Source organism: Schistocerca gregaria, chromosome 2 (assembly GCF_023897955.1).
Source record: "Schistocerca gregaria isolate iqSchGreg1 chromosome 2, iqSchGreg1.2, whole genome shotgun sequence".
NCBI classification, from domain to species: Eukaryota; Metazoa; Arthropoda; class Insecta; order Orthoptera; family Acrididae; genus Schistocerca; species Schistocerca gregaria.
In genome coordinates this window covers 267,420,677-267,444,240 of record NC_064921.1, presented here as the reverse complement: position 1 = coordinate 267,444,240, position 23,564 = coordinate 267,420,677, and the positions used below count along the sequence as shown (strand labels likewise).

Below are 23,564 nucleotides of genomic sequence, written 5' to 3'. Positions count from 1 at the left end.
AAGTGTGGACAATAGACTGGAGGATTTCGTCCCCACGCTATACATACTTCCACAGGGGTGGATGTGGAGAGAGAGATGCCGGAGTTTTGAGAGCAGACGATCTGGACATGTGTCCGTCAGAATGAGTAAATTTGTTATACTGGATATCATGAACTGATATGTATATGATGACCTTTGAACTTTATTAAGGTAAATACATTGTTTGTTCTCTATCAAAATCTTTTATTTGCTAGCTATGTCTATCAGTAGTTAGTGCCTTCAGTAAATAGAATCTTTTATTTAGCTGGCAGTATTGGCGCTCGCTGTATTGCAGTAGTTCGAGTAACGAAGATTTTTGAGAGGTAAGTGATTCATGAAAGGCACAGGTTATTGTTAGTCAGGGCCATTCTTTTGTAGTGATGGTCAGAATTAGCAAAGAGAAAACTGTTTGAGTACGTTGAGTTTTACTCAGCTGTCTTTGTACCAAATGACGTAGAAGCTTACCACCACAGTAGTTCATAATTTTTCTAAGCGGACGTTTCAACCTGATGGCCGAACGCGGGTTTGAATCGTCACCCTCCCGAACGCGAGTCCAGTGTGCTGACGGAGACTCAATAACGCTGAGATCTGGTGGTTGCGGTGGCCTGGGGAGATGCGGCAAGTCATCCTCGTACCCGTCCCGGACGATGAGAACTGTGGGAAGAAGAAAGCTGTGCTCTTGGAACACAGCATCATCAGCGGGTACCAAATGTTGTACTATGGGATGGACCTGATCAGCCAAAATGTTTACCTAATGCTCGGCAGTAATGCGATCTTGAAGAGTAACTATGTGGCCCATGGAATACCACGATACGGCTGCCCAAATCATTACGTGTTTCACTTTTGGCAGCATGCAGTTTGCACTGTACACTTAGCGAAGCATACACCACATGTAAACTCTGCCAGAAACTGGAAGCAATGCTCCGTAACCCGTGTTTTAAGGCTTTAGCACTCCGTTTTCCTGTTGCGGGTACTTGCATCACTGGTGTGTGGTTACGAAATTCCAGCTCCCCCTGCGGTTACCAGCTTATAGCTCTCCTTCGTGTTATTTTGGTGTTGGCAAGATTCACGAGAGAGGCTTTCAGTTCTGCACTGAATTTTGTAGCTGTTATCCTCTCATTTTTCGTCACAGTCCTCTTCAATAACCATCTGTCGCGATCACTCAAGACACATTTACGTCCACGTTGTGATTTAGCGAATGATAGCTTCCCGCTTGCTCTGTATGTAGTGTAAATCTTCGATATGGTGCCTCTTGAAACAACCAACACTTCGGCTCTTTTGGTTACGGAAGCACCCATCACACGAGCACCAACGGTTTGTCACTTTCAAATTCATTTAGCTCCGACATAATTCACTCACAATTATACAGAAACTATTCTGACCACGAATGATACTTGTCACGTATTGAGGGAATTGCACAGGTGGTCAAATACAACAGCGCCATTGAAAGCATGTCTAGCATCTGCATTGACGTTCAAGCACACATGTCTTGCGGTATTTTCTTATTTCTGCCCAGTAGTAGTATACATTTTCTTTACAACATTTGCCATATGTGGATCTGTACTACATTCCAACAGTGCAGCTTTGAGTGGGTGGTATAAATTCAACAAATATACTACACTGAAGAGCCAAAGAAAGTGGTACGTCTGCATAATATCGTGTAGGCCCACCCGTGCTCACACAGAAGTGCCGCAACGGGACGTGGCATGGGTTCGACAGATGTCTGAAGTAGTGCTGGAGGGAGCTGACACCATGAATCCTACAGGGCTGTCCATAAATCCGTAAGAGTACGAAGGAGTGGAGATCTCTTCTGAACAGCATGCTGTAAGCCATCCAAGATACACTCAATAATGTGCATTTGTGGGGAGTTTGGTTGCCAGAGGAAGTGTTTAAACTCAGAAGAGAGTTCTTGGAGCCACTCTGTAGCATTTCTGGACTGGGCGTGTGGGGTGTCGCATTGTCCTGCTGGAATTGTCCGAGTCCGTAGGAATGCACAATGGACATGAACGGATCTAGGTGATCAGACAGGATGCTAACATATGTGTCACCTGTCAGAGTCGTATCAGGCGTCCCATATTACTCCAACTGCACACGCCTACCATTACAGAGCTTCCACCAGTTTCAACAGTCTGCTGCTGACATGCATGGTCCATGGATTTATGACCATGTCTCCATACCCGTACACGTCCATCCGCTCGATACAATTTGACGATTTGAAACGAGACTCGTCCAACCAGGCAACATGTTTCCAGTCATCATCAGTCCAGTGTCGGTGTTGACGGGTCCAGGCAAGACTTTGTGTCGTGCGGTCATGAAGGGTACACTAGTGGGCCTCCGGCTCCAAAAGCCCATATCGATGATATTTCGTTGAATGGTTCGCACGCTGTTGATGAAATCTGCAGCAATTTGCGGAAGGGTTGCATTTCTGTCGCGTTGAACGATTCTATTCAGTCCTCGTTGGTCCCGTTCTTGAAGGATCTTTTTCCGTCCGCATCGATGTCGGATATTTGATATTTTACGGGATTCCTGATATTCACGGTACACTCGTGAAGTGGTCGTACGGAAAATCTCCGCTTCATCGCTACCTCAGAGATGCTGTGTCCCGCCGCTCTTGCGCCGACTATAACAACACTTTCAAACTCACTTAAAATTTATAACCTGCCATTGTAGCAGCACCAACCGATCTAACAACTGCGCCATACGCTTGTCTTATATAGGCATTGCCGAACGCAGAGCCGTATTCTGTTTGTTTACATATCTATGTATTTGAATATGCATGCCTTGTCGGTTTCTCTGGAGCTTCAATGTAGTACACAGCAGTAGATTAACTGCTTTAAAGGTATAGCATCGCACTGACAATGTGCCATATGTGCTACTACAAAATAGTAGGCTATAACAAACGAAACTCGTCTATGAGGAGGCGGACATATTAAGGTTTGCATTATGACAACAGTGGCCTTTCCACTGCAGAAAATTACCGAGGATGGAAACTTCAGCGCCGCCATTCATCAGACCGTTTGTGGCTAACAAGTGACGTTGGCAGCGGCGAGAAGCTGACCAAAGATGAGAAAGCCGATGATGGAAGCGTCATATTTTTTAATTGGCACTGGCCGCGAAGTTGCAGTTACAAATACGGACGCCTTCACGAGTCTGCAACTTCTTAATGAGTACATCCGCCGAGCTCAAGCAAGCTTACGAAAGATCTCACATACTTCACGTCCCCTCTCCCCCCCCCCTTCCTCCCTCTCTGTCTCTCTCTCTCTCCCCTTCCCTCTCTCTCTCTCCCTCTCCCTCTCCCTTGCTCTTACCTTTCCTTTCCTTGCGCCCAGCTTAATGATGTGTGGTAGTTCATAATCAGTTTACTCTCTTTCCATGATTTAACACCCTTCTACAGACATGCCACGATGTTACGGTTACGTTACTGTGCTACAGATAATATTTCTTAGAATTTAGTCGGGGGACCGGAGACGCACGCCTTAGTTGTTTTTGTGTCGTGAATCGAAGCAGGAAGGGGCGAACATCTTCTGCAACAAACGTGAGGGGTGGAGAGGGAACGAGGCGAATTCAGCGAGCACCTCTCTGTAAAGTTAAGTTGAAGACCGAAAAACAGGGGAATTGTAGATACTTACCACAGACTGTAAATGCTAACTATACACAATTTTCTGAATCATTCAAGGAATACATATATTAATATAACAAGGAAGACGAAAACCGACCAAAGGGAGCGGCACTTGGTGGGGGAAGGCATAGAGGATGCGACGTTACTGTGCATCGCTAATGAGGAGATGTATTCGGAAGGTTGCCTGAGACGGTAGCACGATACACGGTGCACGATCTGGAACGGCAAAGACATGATCGAGACCCACAACCTCTCTCAGCATCCGACAACGTGGTCGAACACGCCATCTCTAATTGACATTATCGGGGAGACAGCTGCCATATTGTGGGAGTCTGGCTAAGATTATGAGGTAAGGCTGCTTGTAAGATCGGGGAATTTAGTACGAGGATGCAACTGTATTGGGGAACAGACTATGAATATTTTAATTATATTACCCATCATTTGACGGTACAAACTACTATATTTTATATTTTTATTTATGATTCAGGCCTTACCCCATTATCAAGAACAGCCGCGCGGGGTAGCCGTGCGGTCTAGGCGCCTCGCCACGGTCCACGCATCTTCCCCCGACGGAGGTTCGAATCCTCCCTTGGGCAAGAGTGTGTGTGTGTGTGTGTGTGTTGTCCTTAGCGTAAGTTAGTTTAAGTTGTATTAAGTAGTATGTAAGCCTAGGGACCGATGACCTCAGCAGTATGGTCCCGTAGAAATTACCACAACTTTTCAACTTACTAGGTACAAGAATGTTGGCTATAGCTAGACTTTATTAAGTGAAGTCATCGTCTACTGAAATGGGTGCCCCAGAGTGTAGATCAGTACAAAATCGCCGAAATGTGTAGGAGACAGACAGCAAAGATGTTTTCCAGCCATAGAACAACTGAGCCACAGTATCAACAGCAATACGGTCGTATAGTGAACATGGCCTGAAAATACATAGGCTTGCGGGTCACGATCTAGTAGCGGTCGTTAACTGTGTAACGCTGGTTCAGAACTGTTTATGATGATTCACTTGGATATAACGTTGGTAACTGTTTTCTGAACTACTAACTTTTCTTTCCTCAATTTCTTAAATATTGCAAACCATAAGCGTCACCACCTGTCTTATCAAACTCTTTGAAACGTGCAAGATGGGAGCAGGTAGGACACGGCTTCATATCATCACCTCGAGAGCAGTAACGTGAAAACGTCAAGTAAGCGTAAAATATCAATACCTATAGTTATAGTCATCGTCATTCACTTAAACTGTTGTGTTTCTGGTCTGGCTAGTCGCCGGAGCCATCATTACTCTTTTAATGGTAAATTAAGTAAAGGCTATCATTTATGTGCTCATTATTATGCAAATGAGGGCTAGATCTCTTGAAGGAAGTCGAAAATTGTCTTTCGTTATTGCTGCTCTGTCAGTTTCACGCGGTCTAAGGCGATGCAGTGATAGACTGTGCGGCTGGTCCCGGCGGAGGTTCGAGTCATCCCTCGGGCATGGGTGTGTGTGTGTTTCTCCTTAGGATAATTTAGGGTAAGTAGTCTGTAAGCTTAGAGACTGATGACTTTAGCAGTTAGGTCCCATAAGATTTCACACTCCTTTGAACATTTTTTCAGTGTCACGCAGAGCTTGAGTTGAATGGGAGAAGTGGAAGCAGTGTACATAAAATGTTATGTAGACTATGTTATGCTATAGCGAATGGCTAGCCCTGATCGACGAAACTGCATGGTGCAGCTACGAAAAAAGGAAATTTCGGCCGCCTGACTGACTTTTGGCTCATAACGTGGTCGTTCTTTTATGGCGCAAGCGTGGCCCTGTTTGGCACCACCTCTTACGTTAACAAATGGTGAAATTCACAGAGAGATATGGCGTGGCGGGGACGCGTCGCTTCGTCGTCCGCGCCAAGTGCCAAGTACGTTTGTCGTCAAGAGTGCCGCACCGAATGGATGCGTGGTGGAGACGTCCAAGTGGCGTGCTGTTGTTTTCATTAATTTGAAGTCATCTGATGTGCCTAAAATATTGTTTTGTAGATGAAGCAAAGCCTCATCCTTCTCTGTAGATAGTTTCTCAGTATAATTTCACTTTCCAAGAAAAGTATTAGGAAACAACTGTTTTCGAACTCGCGTATGTTCTCCGCTAAGCAGCTTTTTTCATTCGATTTTGATGAAATTCTATGGCAAAAAAATAGTTAACTTTCATTATTGTCCATATTTATTGTGATGCTTCCCAAATAAGTAAACCACCAGGCATATTTTGATAAGTTTGCAGCGAAGAATGTAGTCGCTGTTTACCTTTGGTGGGTTTTAGAACGTAGGCTACAGCGTACGAATTATACCTAACATATTTAATTTGTTTTCAACGGTAGAAGGAGAATGATACCTCTTTTTAGTCCCAAGTAAACGAGTGATGTATTTTGACGTGTGGCAGTGACGAGCTTCGACGCGCAACACTCGATGTCATGGCCATGCCCTAATCGGATTTGTGGCTCTTGCTTCTCTATCGTACGTGCTTTACGATGACTTCAATTACAATCACATTTTAAACTAATATTGCATTGAGAGTGATTTTCATTTTAAAACTAGAGGCAGACAATCGCAGATCCAGCGGCAGAGTTAGCTATACTGTATAGAGCATACGTAAATTTTTCATGTCTACACTAGCAGATTCATTCACGAAATACTCAACAACTGTTTGCGTTCACGTATTGTCGAACAAATGGCTTGTGTTCCAGCGAGCAATGAATGAGGAATGAGATTTCGCTATTGACATAACTAAAGTATTCTATGTTCTCGAAGTTTTATGCTTACCTATTTGCTTAGTTTCATATTTATTTATGCCATCCTTGAAAATAATAGCAGTATCTTTTTTTTATTTTCCGGTGGCAACGGCCTTGCCGCAGTGGATGTACCGGTTCACATGAGATCACAGAAGTTAAACGCTGTCAGCCGTGGCCGGCACTTGGATGGGTGACCATGCGGGCCACCATGCGTTGTTGCCATTTTTCGGGGTGCACTTAGCCTCGTGATGCCAATTGAGGAGTTACTCGACCGAATAGTAGCGGCTCCGGTCAAAGAAAACCATCAAAACGACCGGGAGAACGGCGTGCTGACCACACGCCCCTCCTATCCACATCCTCAACTGAGAATGACACGGTGGCCGGATGGTCCCGATGGGCCACTTGTGGCCTGAATACTGAGGTTTTTTTTATTTTCCAATATCGTTGAATCTGTGTAGTTACAACATTGTGATGCTAAAACAGTCTGATTTTTCCTGTGTTACTTACTGCAGAAATAAAAACCATATTTTGAGAAAATACAACAGAGGTCAAACACATAATGTTTACTGCAGCACAAATCTGTGGAAGTAATAGCAGAAGATACGAAAAAATTTAACACCGTTCCTGTTGTAATTACACTGGACATGAACAAACAGTATTACATTTTCTGTCCTCAATCAATGGGTTTTGCTAGGGCTGGGCTATGCTTTCACGTGTCAAGAAGGCCTTTCTTCTTGGCACTTGTTACTGGCAGAATTTTATTAAATAAGATAGGAAAAACTGTAACGTTATCTAGCTGCAGATTTCTTTTCCCAGCTCCGCTCGGTTTCTTTGCAATGCTCTGACAAATCCACAGTTGCTGTACTTTTTCTTCCCCTTACTGTAGTAAAGCTGTCAGGTGAGACGTGCAGCTAGGCATAGTTATCTTGAATGATTCTCTGTGCAACTTTTGATCTAATGCTGTAAGATTCCTGGCAGAGAAGGCATCCGTTGTTCTTGGCGTTGGCAATGACAGTACTCCAGTTTTCTGGGTAAAAGATATTTTGTTTCTGTCCACAAGGGCCAAATCTGTATCACGAGGAATTTCTGGTATACAGCAACGGCATGTCCACGGATGATAAGATTTTGGAAAGTACCGTAATATTTTGAACATATCCCAGAAAATCAGCAATGTTTAGGCTTGCGTTCAAATAAAAAACATGTGAAAAATACAAAATAATGATCAAAAAATTCCAATTTCGCTGCTTTTCAATGAATGCTGTCCTTCACTTCATCTAATACAATATAGAATCAATTTTGAGACATTCTATTAAAAATGGTGCAGGCGTTCGGGATACATATTCAGTTCTCTAATTACGTCGAAATGTACCATGTTTATTCCCTTTTCTCCGCCTTAACGAATGTACGCAATATCTTCTTCGCTGTTCAACATTTGTGAGCTACACTCCTGGAAATGGAAAAAAGAACACATTGACACCGGTGTGTCAGACCCACCATACTTGCTCCGGACACTGCGAGAGGGCTGTACAAGCAATGATCACACGCACGGCACAGCGGACACACCAGGAACCGAGGTGTTGGCCGTCGAATGGCGCTAGCTGCGCAGCATTTGTGCACCGCCGCCGTCAGTGTCAACCAGTTTGCCGTGGCATACGGAACTCCATCGCAGTCTTTAACACTGGTAGCATGCCGCGACAGCGTGGACGTGAACCGTATGTGCAGTTGACGGACTTTGAGCGAGGGCGTATAGTGGGCATGCGGGAGGCCGGTTGGACGTACCGTGGGGCGTGAGGTCTCCACAGTACATCAATGTTGTCGCCAGTGGTCGGCGGAAGGTGCACGTGCCCGTCGACCTGGGACCGGACCGCAGCGACGCACGGATGCACGCCAAGACCGTAGGATCCTACGCAGTGAACTAGGGGACCGCACCGCCACTTCCCAGCAAATTAGGGACACTGTTGCTCCGGGTGTATGGGCGAGGACCATTCGCAACCGTCTCCATGAAGCTGGGCTACGGTCCCGCACACCGTTAGGCCGTCTTCCGCTCACGCCCCAACATCGTGCAGCCCGCCTCCAGTGGTGTCGCGACAGGCGTGGATGGAGGGACGAATGGAGACGTGTCGTCTTCAGCGATGAGAGTCGCTTCTGCCTTGGTGCCTATGATGGTCGTATGCGTGTTTGGCGCCGTGCAGGTGAGCGCCACAATCAGGACTGCATACGACCGAGGCACACAGGGCCAACACCCGGCATCATGGTGTGGGGAGCAATCTCCTACACTGGCCGCACACCTCTGGTGATCGTCGAGGGGACACTGAATAGTGCGCAGTACATCAAAACCCTCATTGAACCCATCGTTCTACCATTCCTAGACCGGCAAGGGAACTTGCTGTTCCAACAGGACAATGCACGTCCGCATGTATCCCGTGCCACCCAACGTGCTCTAGAAGGTGTAAGTCAACTACCCTGGCCAGCAAGATCTCCGGATCTGTCCCCCATTGAGCATGTTTGGGACTGGATGAAGCGTCGTCTCACGCAGTCTGCACGTCCAGCACGAACGCTGGTCCAACTGAGGCGCCAGGTGGAAATGGCATAGCAAGCCGTTCCACAGGACTACATCCAGCATCTCTACGATCGTCTCCATGGGAGAATAGCAGCCTGCATTGCTGCGAAAGGTGGATATACACTGTACTAGTGCCGACATGGTGCATGCTCTGTTGCCTGTGTCTATGTGCCTGTGGTTCTGAGCCTGTGGTTCTGTCAGTGTGATCATGTGATGTATCTGACCCCAGGAATGTGTCAATAAAGTTTCCCCTTCATGGGACAATGAATTCACGGTGTTCTTATTTCAATTTACAGGAGTGTACAAAGGATCCATTAAATCAATATCTTCGTCGGATGAAGAGAGGTATTCTGACCCATTCGTAGCACGACCATCCGGCTTCCCTCTAATAGCGCCACTTCAGTGTGAATTGCTCGCACCCCATCCGCGCCAGCCGAGCGGGGTAGTCGTATGGTCTGGGGCGCCTTGTCACGGCCCGTGCGGTTTCCCCCGGACATGGCTGTTTGGGTTGTCCTTAGCGTAAGTTAGTTTAAGTTAGATTAAGTACTGTGTAAGCTTAGGGACCAATGACCTCAGTAGATTGGTCCCATAAGACCTTACCACAAATTTCCGTCCGCGGCAAAGTGTATCTGCTACTAATCGCAACATTCTACAGAAAGTACTGTATTCTGCGTATCATAATCGTTGCCAATGGCAGAAAGTAATGCAGCATTTCATGGTCTTACTATTATTGTAGCCAATAGGAAACGAGTGAAGGCATGTTGGGGCTGGATGTTATGTATCTTCCTTCCCCTTAGTGTAGTACGTCTACCGTATGAAACGTGTTGCTAGACACCTCAGTTGTTTTGAAAGATCGTAGGCATTAGAGACGGGCACGGTAAAAAGGTCAAGTGACAGGGAGCGTCTCCAGTAGAGAATGAAACCAGGTCTTTAATTGTATCAAAACATTTCAAGTAAAGAACCAAATCGGTTAGGGCAACTGATAGAGTTTTTGGTGATATTCCACCAAGACATGATCATCCGCCAAGATGAAATACAAAGTTTCAGTGGATATAGTGATGGAATCTTGGCTTATATGATCGTAAATACACAATTAAGTCTGAAGTCTGATAGCAGAAATCTGGGGCAGATATGGCAAGTGGCAACTTGCATGACGGGATGGTTTAATACTTAGACTGCTTAACTGTATCATCAAATTTTTGGATTAAAAATTGTAAAAATTGTATAAGGTCAGAATGAGGAACGGGTGGTAACTTGTCAACCAAGGGAAGTGTAAGCGAAGTAGAAGAGACTGAAGGTACAGGAGAAATCAAAGATTAATGGAATTGTCTAGATGAAAGTCAGACTGTAGTAATTCGATATTCCCAGACCAGAAGTTTTAACTGAGTAACATGCTGGCTGGCCGTGAAAGTCTACATTGTATGATTAGGTATAAGAAGTGTTGCAAAGCTAAACATATCTTTTGAAAGTCACTATTGCAGCTACAGGTCTGTTGGAAGCAAGGACGGCAACAGAAATGCAATTGAACTCAAAATCTCTGACATTCACAGGAAACAAAAACAACAAAAATGCAAGAAAATTCCGGATTTCTGATACCAGAAATAGGTTAATTGGAATCAAAAATGACAACAGAACTGCTGGGAAATGCAGAATCCCTTATATGTCTAGATGCGTTGGAATCGAAAATGGCAACACAAACGCAAGTTGTTTCACAAGCTCTGAGAACAGAAAAGAAAGTAGACAACGGGGCCTTGAGATTAGAAATTGCGGACTCTATGAACACAGTGTTGTTGAAGAAGTAATTGTCTGTTATGAAATCTGATTTTGAAGTAAAAATTGAAGTAGTTGGTAAGGTTTGAATCAATTAAAAAGAAGTGTAATGAATGAATAGAGGCGACTAAAATTAGTTTAGTGAGAACAGGTAGGCGAGGTAGAAAAGTAAATAACCATCGAAATCAAGAATCTTAGGGAAAAAAATTAAAGAAAATCTTGAAAACCGATGTCAGAAACTCGTTCTGAAATGATTGGGAAGTAGATGAAATGAAAGAAAATGCTAATATTCTGGAGGGAACTATAAAGCAGGTGGACAGAAGTTTCGCGAACTGATAGAACAACTGAAGATAGATACCCCAGGAATTTGGGAAAAAGTAGTCACCAGAAAAAAACTTACAATAAGGGGCAGAGCCTTCCCCTGACTATCACTTGCGTGTCATAAGACTGTTAATTATGACAGGAAGTATATCCTAAAGATAATGTGCACACAGTGGTACTCATAAATAAATGGAATGTTTGTACGCAATGAACACTAACTGTATAGAAGCGGAAAAATTTCGCTTTGTGGACCGCGTCTTGTAGGAAACGCCTGAGGACGGGCAATTATAGCACTGGAAGGACGTGACACTTTCGAAGAATTAATTAAGCGGTTCAAAGCTAATTATTGGTCGAAAGATGTGCAAAGGGACAACGAATACGGTTCAATGAATTCCCAGATTATCGACGAAATTTTAACAATTCCATGAAGGACTATACTGTGAAAGATTGTCTAGAATTTACACACAAATATGAGGAAGATTTAATCTAGTCCATACATCGGAGATTACCGAGAGAACTGCAAACGAACATTGATTTTGATCAGCTCTTGGGTCAAGTCAACCAGGTGAATACGTGGTGTAATGGATAAGAGTTCCCATATAAGAATGAATTCCCAGAGACGGGAGATAAAGAGTAATGGTTGTGGAATGAGATCGGTTAAGATCAATAGAGAACGTGGAATAGGAAAGAATGGAGGAAGAGACCAGATATTACAGAGGTCGATATAACCAGAGCGATCGGCAATACAAAATGAAAACGATTCTCCATCTAAGTAAGGGGATAAACTGGGGCGGAAAATGCAGAGTGGCCCAATAACGTTTACAGACAATTGTGAGGCACCAAACACTTATCGGTATGTCTAATGTGTCGAGTGGGATACTGATTTTTCTCCAACGTTCAGCCAAGGTCAAAACGGCAACGCTTAAAATAAGCCGCGAACACAGCGAACAAAGAGATTATACAATAATCTTGCGTGAAATTAAATGCTCGAATATATTTTTAAAAAACTTGACCGTATTGTGCAGAACTGAGCCAATTATGTCAAAGGTTTCGAGTCTCAGCATGATCTGATTATTAGTTTACACAATTTCAATTTTTACGAAATTTTAAAAGCACGTACTATTGAAGTTAGGAAGTTATACCTTTGGATTTATAACACAAATTTCAAAGATTGGCGATTTTTACTGAAGCTCGAAACTTAGTGTTGACTTCAGTGTAAGATGCTTTTAACAGTTTCCACTATGAAACTCAGTCCAGAAATCTGACAGAAAACACAAAGAGATTCTGGTCGTATGTAAAGTACACCAGTGGCAAGACACAATCAATATCTTCATTGTGCGATTCCAATGGTAATATAACCGAGACAGCGACACTAAAGCAGAGTTATTTAACACAGCTTTCAGAAATTACTTCACAGAAGAAGATGAAGTAAATATTCCAGAATCGGAATCGAGAACAACTACCAAAAGGAGTAACTTAAAACTAGATACCCTCGGTGTAACGAGGCAGCTTAAAGCACTTAATAAACGTAAGTCCTCATACCCAGGTACCATACCAATACAGTCCCTTTCAAAGTAGGCTGATACAATAGCCCCGTCCTTAGCAATCATATAAAAACGCTCGCTTGACGACAAGATCCGCACCAAAAGGCTGAGAAATTGCACAGGTCACACCAGCACTCAAAGAAAGGAAATAGGAGTAACACGCTAACTTATTGGCCCATATCACTACTGTTGTCTTGCAGTAGGATTTTGGAACATATGCTTTGCTTTGACATTTTGAATTACGTGAAGGTAACGGTCTATTGAAATACAGCACAGATTCAGAGGAAATCGTTCTCGCGATACGCAGTTAGCTCTTTATTCGCATGAAGTTGTAGTGAGTGCTATTGACAGGGGACCTCAAATTGATTCCGCATTTCTAGGTTTCCGGAAGACCTTTGACACCGTTCACGACAAAAGACTTGTAATGAAATTGAGCGCTTACGATGTATCGCTTCATTTGTGCGACTGGATTCGAGGTTTCCACCCTGTACGTCACAGTACGTAGTAATAGATGGAAAATCCTCGAATGAAACAGAAGTAACATCCGGCGTTCCCCAAGGATGTGTTACAGGCGCTCTGCTGTTCCCAATCTGCGTAAACGGTTTAGTAGATAATCTGAGTATCCTTCTTAGATTGTTTGCAGATGATGCTGTCATTTACCGTCTACTAAAGTCATCAAAAAAATCAAAACCAATTGCAAAATAACTTATACGCGATATTGGGAAGGTGCGAAAAGTGGCAGTTGTCTCTAAGGAAAAGTGGGAGGTCATTCACATAGGTACAAAAAGAAATCAATTAAATTCTGAGTACACGAGGTGCCTCACAGATTCAGAGACTTTCAATTCGACTAAATTCCTAGGAATTACGATCGCACGAGTAATGTTGCAGGGAAGGGAAACCAAAGGCTGCGTTTTATTGGCAGAACACTTAGAAGATAAAACAGGTCTACTAAAGAAACTGCCCATACTACGGTTGTCCGTCCTCTGCTAGAGTAATGCTGTGCTGTTTGGCATCGTTATCAGGTATGGTTGACGGAGGACATCAAAAAGTTCAAAGTAGGGCAGCTAGTTCTATTTTATAGTACCACGGATATGTAAGTGGTGCCAATTATTAAAACAAAGGCGTTTCCCGTCGCGGCGAGATCTTTTCATAAAACTTCAATCGCCCGCTTTCTCCTCCGAATGTAAAAATATTTTACTGTCGCCAACTCATATAGGGAGATAACATCATCATAATAAAATAAGAGAAATCAGAGCTTGTACAAAAGGATTTAAGTGCTCATTTTTTCCACGCGTTGTTAGAGAGTGGAGCGGTAGTGAAGTAGTCTGAAGGTAGTTCGAAGATCCTTCTATCAAGCACTTATGTTTGAATTACAGAGTAGACATGTTGATTTATGATTTAGATATACTAGATGGAATTAGATTAGATTTTTGATAAAACTTCATAAGTTTTTGGAAAGTTACCTCCTTTACTTTTTGCATTGGCAAGTAAAAACACCAGTTTTCGTGCCACAAACTATAAAAACAAGTTCGATTAACTTACCTTAGTAATTAAGAAACAACGGTCATAAAACTGTACCAACTTTCATGACGATATTGTGTTTCAATAAAGGCACAGAAGCTAGAAAGAGACAGCTGAGCAGGGACTATCTACCATCTGTATTGTTTGAAAAATTCTGAAGGTTAAAGTTTAATAGTTATTGAGCTGAGAATTTTATGCAGTATAAACAGAGCAAAGATTGACCTAGAGAAAATTTGGGGTCGTTATCGGTCTTTAAAATAAGACAATGTAAATAATTTTGTACTCAAAAAGGGTGCTGGACGAGCGCTGCTGCCGATGCTGGAAGAAATTTTGGAGCCAGTGTTTTATTCGCTGTACGCACTGCTAGTATATAAGGACCGCCGGGTGTGAACTGGGCATGTTCTTGGATCGGCGTCAGTCATACGGAGTCTGTTACGCTCCGCTAAAGAACGTCTTATCCGTGTTCGCTAGCCTGTGATGGGGTTAATGACGACTGACGTGATTGTTTTATCGATCGAAAGGGATGTTTCATTTATCTTTATGTAAAAGTGACATTGGATTAATAATTTAACTGAAAAGCCCCTGTTTCGGTTTTCGATGTTCTGCTCCGTGTGCCGCCTGCTATATTATAGGAAATCGTAGGGCAAGTGATTTTCAGGCCAGGAATTAGCTTTACGTAATTAGGAACAAAGAGTAGGAATCGTCTCTGAACCGTGTGGCATGCTGAGCACGGTGGGCGGACAAGCTTTAAGCATTTTCAAAACTAATTCTTGTGCCTGTGAACTTTCGCCAGAATATACTGCTCAATTAAACGACAGTAGACTTTTATTTACTGTGTAATTCCCAGTTTCAGTGGTCTGAATTGACGACCCGTGTACTAAAGATCATTGACCGTCACGTTCTCCATCGCATTCTGGCTATGTGCACAAATAGTTATTAGGCCCTTATGTAAGGTTGTGGCATACAAAAATCGCACAAGACAACCAAAACCATAAATAATTTTTACCCGTGGCCCCACATACGGTCCGAATCAGTCCGAGAAACTGAACAGTGAATGTGACCGGTAGAAAAAGTGAATTCGGTGGGCGCACATTGGACACAGAAACGGAACGTACGGAGGCAGGATCCAGTGAAACAAACAGTGAGAACAATGTTATTCACGAGTATAAAGCCGGAATAGTGAATGCTATCTACGTCGAGTTTGAACGTGACGGGAGGAAGAAAAAACCGCACGGCTCTGCGGCCACCATCGGCGCTGAGGACAGAGGGAGGCGGCGCGTCATCGCGGAGTTGCGGGGCTCTACGAGTTGCTGATTCGCTGGCTCATCGGTGCCAGCACCCCCGGGCCCCACCATCCCGCCCTCGCGATTGCGAAAGAAGCTAGACTCACCTCTATAACACTTCTCCGTGACGTTACTATGACGTTACATCACAGTCTAACATAACAGTCGCGACACTTCGCCTCGATTTTGTTGCCTGCCGCGCCAACAGCGCCCCAAGCGGCCAGTAATTTAAACTGTGAGTTCGACGCGACCGTGAAAGCGAATAGTGGTTGTTTATTTTTATTTCTACAATGGTTTTTACAAGCGGGAGCGTTTGTAGCGCAATAAATTGCAGTAACAACAGGAAGAACACACCAAAAATGTCTTTTTTTAGGTTTCCTAAGGTTCCTGAGAGGTATAAACCATCATGTTACTAAACTGTATCGTCAAGATTTACTTGCAAGCTACATGTGTTTTAATGATTAATGTTTCGTTTTAGGAGCAGAAAATTGTTAGTTAATAGCAGACGACCCAGTTTACCTGTATAATAATATTAGGTTTCGTTCGCTGCACTTCGAACAAAACCAGTTCATGAACGCAGGCAATAATAAACTCGCGTGGAATGAGTACCCACACTGTTTGACGTCCCAAATAACCAACTTCAACTGACGATGGAAAGGAAACTGCCACAAAGATTCGACACTCCATCTATAGCTCTAAACAGTCCTATGACAGAGAAGCAGCCAATTGAGCTCTCCATTCATCAGTGCCAGATTCGTGTGAAACGTCAACACAGACCTGCTTTGACGATGAAGTGGTTAGATTAAGTGCAGTTATTCGTGTCTTACAAAAACGTAATGTTTGGTATGTACACTCCTGGAAATTGAAATAAGAACACCATGAATTCATTGTCCCAGGAAGGGGAAACTTTATTGACACATTCCTGGGGTCAGATACATCACATGATCACACTGACAGAACCACAGGAACATATACACAGGCAACAGAGCATGCACAATGTCGGCACTAGTACAGTGTATATCCACCTTTCACAGCAATGCAGGCTGCTATTCTCCCATGGAGACGATCGTAGAGATGCTGGATGTAGTCCTGTGGAACGGCTTGCCATGCCATTTCCACCTGGCGCCTCAGTTGGACCAGCGTTCGTGCTGGACGTGCAGACTGCGTGAGACGACGCTTCATCCAGTCCCAAACATGCTCAATGGGGGACAGATCCGGAGATCTTGCTGGCCAGGGTAGTTGACTTACACCTTCTAGAGCACGTTGGGTGGCACGGGATACATGCGGACGTGCATTGTCCTGTTGGAACAGCAAGTTCCCTTGCCGGTCTAGGAATGGTAGAACGATGGGTTCGATGACGGTTTGGATGTACCGTACACTATTCAGTGTCCCCTCGACGATCACCAGAGGTGTACGGCCAGTGCAGGAGATCGCTCCCCACACCATGATGCCGGGTGTTGGCCCTGTGTGCCTCGGTCGTATGCAGTCCTGATTGTGGCGCTCACCTGCACGGCGCTAAACACGCATACGACCATCATTGGCATCAAGGCAGAAGCGACTCTCATCGCTGAAGACGACACGGCTCCATTCGTCCCTCCATTCACGCCTGTCGCGACACCACTGGAGGCGGGCTGCACGATGTTGGGGCGTGAGCGGAAGACGGCCTAACGGTGTGTGGGACCGTAGCCCAGCTTCATGGAGACGGTTGCGAATGGTCCTCGCCGATACCCCAGGAGCAACAGTGTCCCTAATTTGCTGGGAAGTGGCGGTGCGGTCCCCTACGGCACTGCGTACGATCCTACGGTCTTGGCGTGCATCCGTGCGTCGCTGCGGTCCGGTCCCAGGTCGACGGGCAAGTGCACCTTCCGCCGACCACTGGCGACAACATCGATGTATTGTCCGTCAACTGCACATACAGTTCACGTCCACGCTGTCGCGGCATGCTACCAGTGTTAAAGACTGCGATGGAGCTCCGTATGCCACGGCAAACTGGCTGACACTGACGGCGTCGGTGCCCAAATGCTGCGCAGCTAGCGCCATTCGACGGCCAACATCGCGGTTCCTGGTGTGTCCGCTGTGGCGTGCGTGTGATCATTGCTTGTACAGCCCTCTCGCAGTGTCCGGAGCAAGTATGGTGGGTCTGACACACCGGTGTCAATGTGTACTTTTTTCCATTTCCAGGAGTGTATTTCATTCACTTCTGTTGTTAGTCACTTAATTTTCCTTCCTTCCTTCGTGTGATGACATTATTTTGTTAGCACCTTGTTCACTGACATATCGTTTGACAATTATTCAAATATTTGGTTTAGCGTGAAATGTAATGTAATCAGCTCCTTATAATGTTTTACAAAATATTTCGTACTTGTGGCAACAGGCGACAATAACAAACACAGTAGGCCTACAGAACGATAAATGAGCTGTCGATCGCTTTTGCATGTAGAGGTACATGCCTGTGCTTCTTACTTGTGAATCTGTATATTTACACTCCTTGGATATCAACGAGGTAAGGTGCAAATCTACCCAACGTCACAAATGTTTCTTCACGAATGTGTTGTAGCTTGCCACTCAAAAAAATGGTTCAAATGGCTCTGAGCACTGTGGGACTGAACTTCTGAGGTCATAAGTCCCCTAGAACTTAGAACTACTTAAACCTAACTAACCTAAGGACATTACACACATCCCTGCCCGAGGCAGGATTCGAACCTGCGACCGTAGCGGTCACGCGGTTCCAGACTGAAGCGCCTAGAACCGCACGGCCACACCGGCCGGCGCTTGCCACTCAATTCATGGTTTTTGTCCATACTTGCGCTTATTTTACAATCATTTTTAGGAACATATATGCCTTCTGATGCTACACAAACCCTTGGAGGCAAGAAAATAGCACAAATATTTCGTAAATTACGTAGAAAATAGATGCAAAACAAACATTATGCTTACGACGCGTCTGACGTTCATCTTACTTGCCGTTTGGAGCGCTAGTGTCGCTCGATCTGTCAAACGGTAACAAGTTTTACTGCAGTGAATGTCGCTACTGTTATGTTAGACTGTGGTTACATGCTCAGTTTCGACCGTCAGGGACGTCAATTGACCTTCAAGAGCGATTCGAGTTCTGAGAAGTGGGAGAAGCCATATTGAATTTCGTCACTTGACTCTCGTATTTGATGAGCTTCAAATTATGGAGTATGTACTACGAATATATGGTGCTTCAAATATCTGGGCTCTTTCGAAAACAGATAGTTATTGATACGATTTGTTATAATGATATGCATGTAAAAATATATCAGCGTTAAAAAACAATAGCAGAGACCAGTTACCAAGAGTCCACAATGGCATAGTGGATAGGGGTATTGAGTTGAAATGTAGAATTCATATTGTAAGGTCGTTCGAATCTTGCTCCAGCTGAAAGGATTTTCGCTTTTCTAAGAGACTTTGGGACCTTCTTATTAATTTAAGAAAAGTATGTTCTGCAATATTCAATGTTTTGTACATTTAAGAGCGCTCTTCCCCAAGTGTTAGTTGTCATTGTCAATAATTTACAAATTAAGCATGAAACATTCAAATGCCAATAAATATTAGAAACACGATGATAATCTGGTAAAACAAGCAAGATACCACTCAGAATAAAAAGCGTAGAAACGATTGATACATTTGAAAAATAACTGAAAAGTATCTTAGTCTTCAACCTCTATAAAGCACAAAAGAAAATTTACAAGTTGCTTACTTTTGGAGTCTTCTTTTCCAAGCAAGAACATCTTCAATTGAAATACATGTGCAGACGAAATGTATTCTGGTACTAGTAATTGTACAGCGTTGTTCCTGCTGCAGTTTCTTCTCGCTGTTTCAATTACTTTAAACTGTAAATGAAGAAATTCATTTTCGTCGTCTTGAATTGCAATTTTTCTCACAAATTAGAAAATACTTCACACAGCCAGTACGCTTTTACCATTGGGGGAGCTTATTGCTAAATATTTTTCGTAATACAAACGAAAATGAGTATAAAGGTGGTAAGTTATCACTTTCAAATACAAAAAAGGCATCACTATTTTCCAAAATAGCAATAAATATTGAAATTGGAGATAATGAGCTGCTGCTTCATGAGAGTGACTACCATTGTCGAAACGATACTCCATATTCATAATCTTTTTTGTGGGTCAGAAGAGTATTATGGAACTATTATATTAACTATTCTGGTAGGCAAAGCACATTTAATTCTGTATATGTAAGTAGACTATATAACGTTGTGTATATGACCCTCAAATGAGTAAAGAGATCAACTCCAACGGATTCAAGAATCACGTCAAATCGAATAAAATGAGATACAATTTGATTTAACCACTTGTGTACAATCTATGATTTAAAATCGTTTTAAAATTCGTTTCCATTTATTAGTGTAGGCACATAGAATGGTGGTTCGTTTGCAGACAATATTTCTGAAATAAACGTATCCAAAGCACTTTCGTGCTTGGAAGAAATTAGGTATTGGAAATAGCAACCAGACGCATTATTTCTAAGAATCATTGAGTTACTGCAGCAGGTATACCAGCGATACTCGACACGACCACAAACGTCGATAGTCATCCCTGAAGGTCTAAATTGGGCATCTTCACTACATAGTGACGTCACAGAGAGGTGTTACCGTGGTGAATCTATTGTCTCCCCTCCCGGCGCTAATGCAATAGGCGATACCAGCCGCCATCACAGCCGGCATGGCTGTCGTCGCTGCCTGTATTACGTCACAACGTATGACAACGTAGTTGCTGGTACATGGCGCTAGCGGCGTACGTAGAGTTCAAGTAATTCAGTCAAGGGTACTTAAAATACTTATTGACCACTTCCAACGATTTGTCAAAGATGCAGATTACTGAAAATGGAGGTGTGACAATTAATACAGAATCACCTTTTGCTGATGATGGGACAGAATTAGGAAGTAACTCAAAGTTAGAGCCTAATGTAGAGGATAATATTAAAGCAAAATTAGAATTGCTTTCGGATGATGAGTTATTGGAAGAAGAGTGCCAGATTAAGTAAAGAAATAACCAGCTTCTGATGATGGTCTAATAGAAGTTGAAGTTAAGAAAGAAAAAGTAAAATGGGTGAGATAGCGAAACTGATCTCGACATGTCTGAAACACAGCCTAGGCAGGTAATGTAAGACACTAACTTCAAACCAGTTGTAATGCAAAGTGGAAAGGTAGAGATGCCACATTTGTTCAGCTGCTATTTGCTAAGACTTAATTCTGTAATAATGCACTGCAAAATAAATTGGAGTGTAATGTTGATGACTTGCAAAATAAAATGGTTTTCACTTTCAAGCGTGAGATAGAATCCGGCAACAGCGAATCGAAAAATAGAATGGAATCCAATTACAATGCGTTGAGGGATAGATTGAAATCTGACATACATAGTATGAATTTTAATTATGATTCTAATCATAATGATTTGAATATTAACAAATTTGAGTAATAGTTTTGAAATGTGGGACTTAGGGAAAGCAGAAAAAGGTGTGGACGGGGCCTAATCAGTTACCGTTGGTTGCTCAGTAAACATATACACTTTATTTAAGGAAATAATTTTTCAAACAATCGTTTTTAAAAGAAAATTGACTGTAATACAAGCTACACTGATAGCTGAAGGCCTTATTAAGAGAGAATTCAAAATTATTTGTCAGCTGAAGGCCACAAGCAGTACTTCAGAACAATTAACGGCTGAGGGCCTTAATTACAAATGCTATTCCTATTACACAATGGCAAGGTGCCAAAAGCACCAAAGCGAGCAGCACACTGCACAATTTTCAATTTGCAATGAATTCAAAAAAGAGAATAAATAGTTGGAAAGGAAGTTAACAGAAAGAATATGCAATGAATCTTAACTTTGCTCTAGTCAGTTTGAAGAAATTAATACTATAGTGAACATGTGTCAAACAGAAGTAAAAGAGGTAAAAACTAATTGTAAAAAGCACCTGAAACATTTCAGGCCATAGAGCTCTAACCACAAGCTTTAAATTCTAGCACTGCTAACGTAGAAAGTAGAGTAACGTCTGTTAATTTGTGTTGACACTGCTCTACAACACGTTGCTTCTGTTGACGGCGGCTTTTATCGGATGTCGACAATTTCTGCGCTTTGATTCTGACATGCAAATACACCCATCACAGTTCTCGAAAGATTCTGAACATGTGTTGAAATGAATGGTGTGAACGCGATAAAATCATTTTTATTTAGAGTCCTTTGTCGTGACATGCTTTTCACTGCTCAGCTAAAGCCATGACACGATCTAAAATACTGCCTCAATTCAAATTTACTTTCCTGAGTCAGTATTGGTCTCACAATAGACAAAATGATATATTACGGGAATACTGGAGTGGTAAAACGTACATTCCTGGTCAAGAATCAATTAAATAATTTTCTAGAAAGTGGGATTTGCAAGTGGCACATCTGACAGAAAACATGAAACTGGAAATGATGATTATGGGTTTAGGATGTAAACTGCCTCGGTGTTCATAGAAAAAATAATTTCCACACCTAGAGATAATGTAGATAGGTTCAGTGAATACCTAAAAAGGGTATCGAGAGTTGCAGCTAATGAGGAACGTGTACAAACTAATAATAGGGTCCCTGACAGAAGTGTAAACAATCCAAATGATCAGGGTGTAAACGTGAATGTGGAAGTTGGAAACACAAACTCTAATTATGCGGCAGATGTAAAGGAAGAGGAGAGCGAAAGCCATCACATTTTCAAGTTATGACGAAAACAGATACGTAGAAAATCTACCGTTGAGATACAACGGGGAGCAATATGCATTCCGCTTTGAAAATGTAATTAATGAGTCCAACAGGCACCGTGAGGTAAACTAATTCCGGTCTATGAGGAAACTAACACGCACAAACTGATGAGAGGGATGATGTTTCACTAGCAACTAGCAATACCGATAATTTGTTCAAGTATACTGATTAACTAATACAAAGAGTTTTGGGCGCACTTGAAAAATGGGATAAGCTTGCAAATGAAAACATTACAAACAGTAGGAAAAATCAAACTAATTCATTTATAACAAGTAGTAACGAATATGACGCAAGTGCTTATATTTATGATAATGACGAAAATCTGCAGGCCTAGATTCCTATGTAGGAAGTACATTGAGTATCACAAAAATAATAAGTGAAATGGGTAGCAAACGTAATAAGGTTGAGGAACCTATGAGCTATGATAACTTGTCAAAAGAGGTAGAAGCAGATGATAATTTATATGGCAATGATGCGAGGGAACGCAGTACCTCAAAAAGTTTAGCTGAGGTGCAATAAACAGGTCGTCAAATGCTTTGATCTGGAACTGGTGAACGGGTTATAAAAGGTAGCTCAAAATGTAATTATTGATGGCCCTGTTAATCAAAGTGTAAATGTCTTACAGTAAAATCACTTGCATGAAATAAATTCACTTCGACAACTTAAGTGCAAAAACTTCTTGGAAAGTTTGAAGTCGTTTTCGTGGTGATTTTGTCAAGACTCGTGCTGGTGTCGTGATATACTGTGTAGTATTAAATCGCCAATTGAAAAACTAACCGATATTTTTTAGGAGCGTTTTCCATTCTGTAGTGTTCTATCGTCAACTGTAGGTTTAACTGCGCTCTTCGAAAACCCTGGCCACAATTTCCTCATTCACTACTAACAGTTCCCAAATTTCTTTAAATACTTACGTGAGAAAGCTATATGTTGAGAAGTTTCGGATGCTTGCAAAGCGAGTGTTTTGTATAACCTATTTCATAATAGACCGGTGTTTGTGATTTACAGTTACTGTGAATAAGTAACATACCGTGTCATTAGTTCTCTCTTTTAACAGGAGGGTATATAGTCCACATTTATGGTAAATAGAGGGTGCTGTCGAATTCTCTCACTACACTTTTACTAAGGTTTCTGTTGTGGTAATAGATATCTCGTTTTGACTGCAATTTTTTTTAATTCCAAGAGAATAACGATAAAATCTTTAGCTTATCAAACTCATAAATTAAAAGACATCAACAAGCTTATCGTTAAGTTATTTGTTTACTATTCTTTACAATACTGCGCCTGGAATAAGTTGTTTACTGCTCTGCAAAGTATTGCACCAAGTATAATGCAATCCCACTGCGTTAGCTGTTCTCAGGCAGAAGATGAGTTCATTGCTATTTTTAAGCAGCTGAAA

General features: G+C 42.7%; 1 protein-coding gene across 1 annotated transcript in view; it reads left to right on the top strand.

Annotated features, from left to right (window-relative positions):
• Positions 1–20,240: 20,240 nt before the first annotated feature.
• LOC126335741 (uncharacterized) overlaps positions 20,241–23,564 on the top strand; it is an 82,564-nt gene continuing 79,240 nt past the window's right edge. Inside the window, 1 exon segment of the mRNA XM_049999198.1 lies at positions 20,241–20,413. Coding sequence (XP_049855155.1) covers positions 20,241–20,413 — 173 coding nt within the window.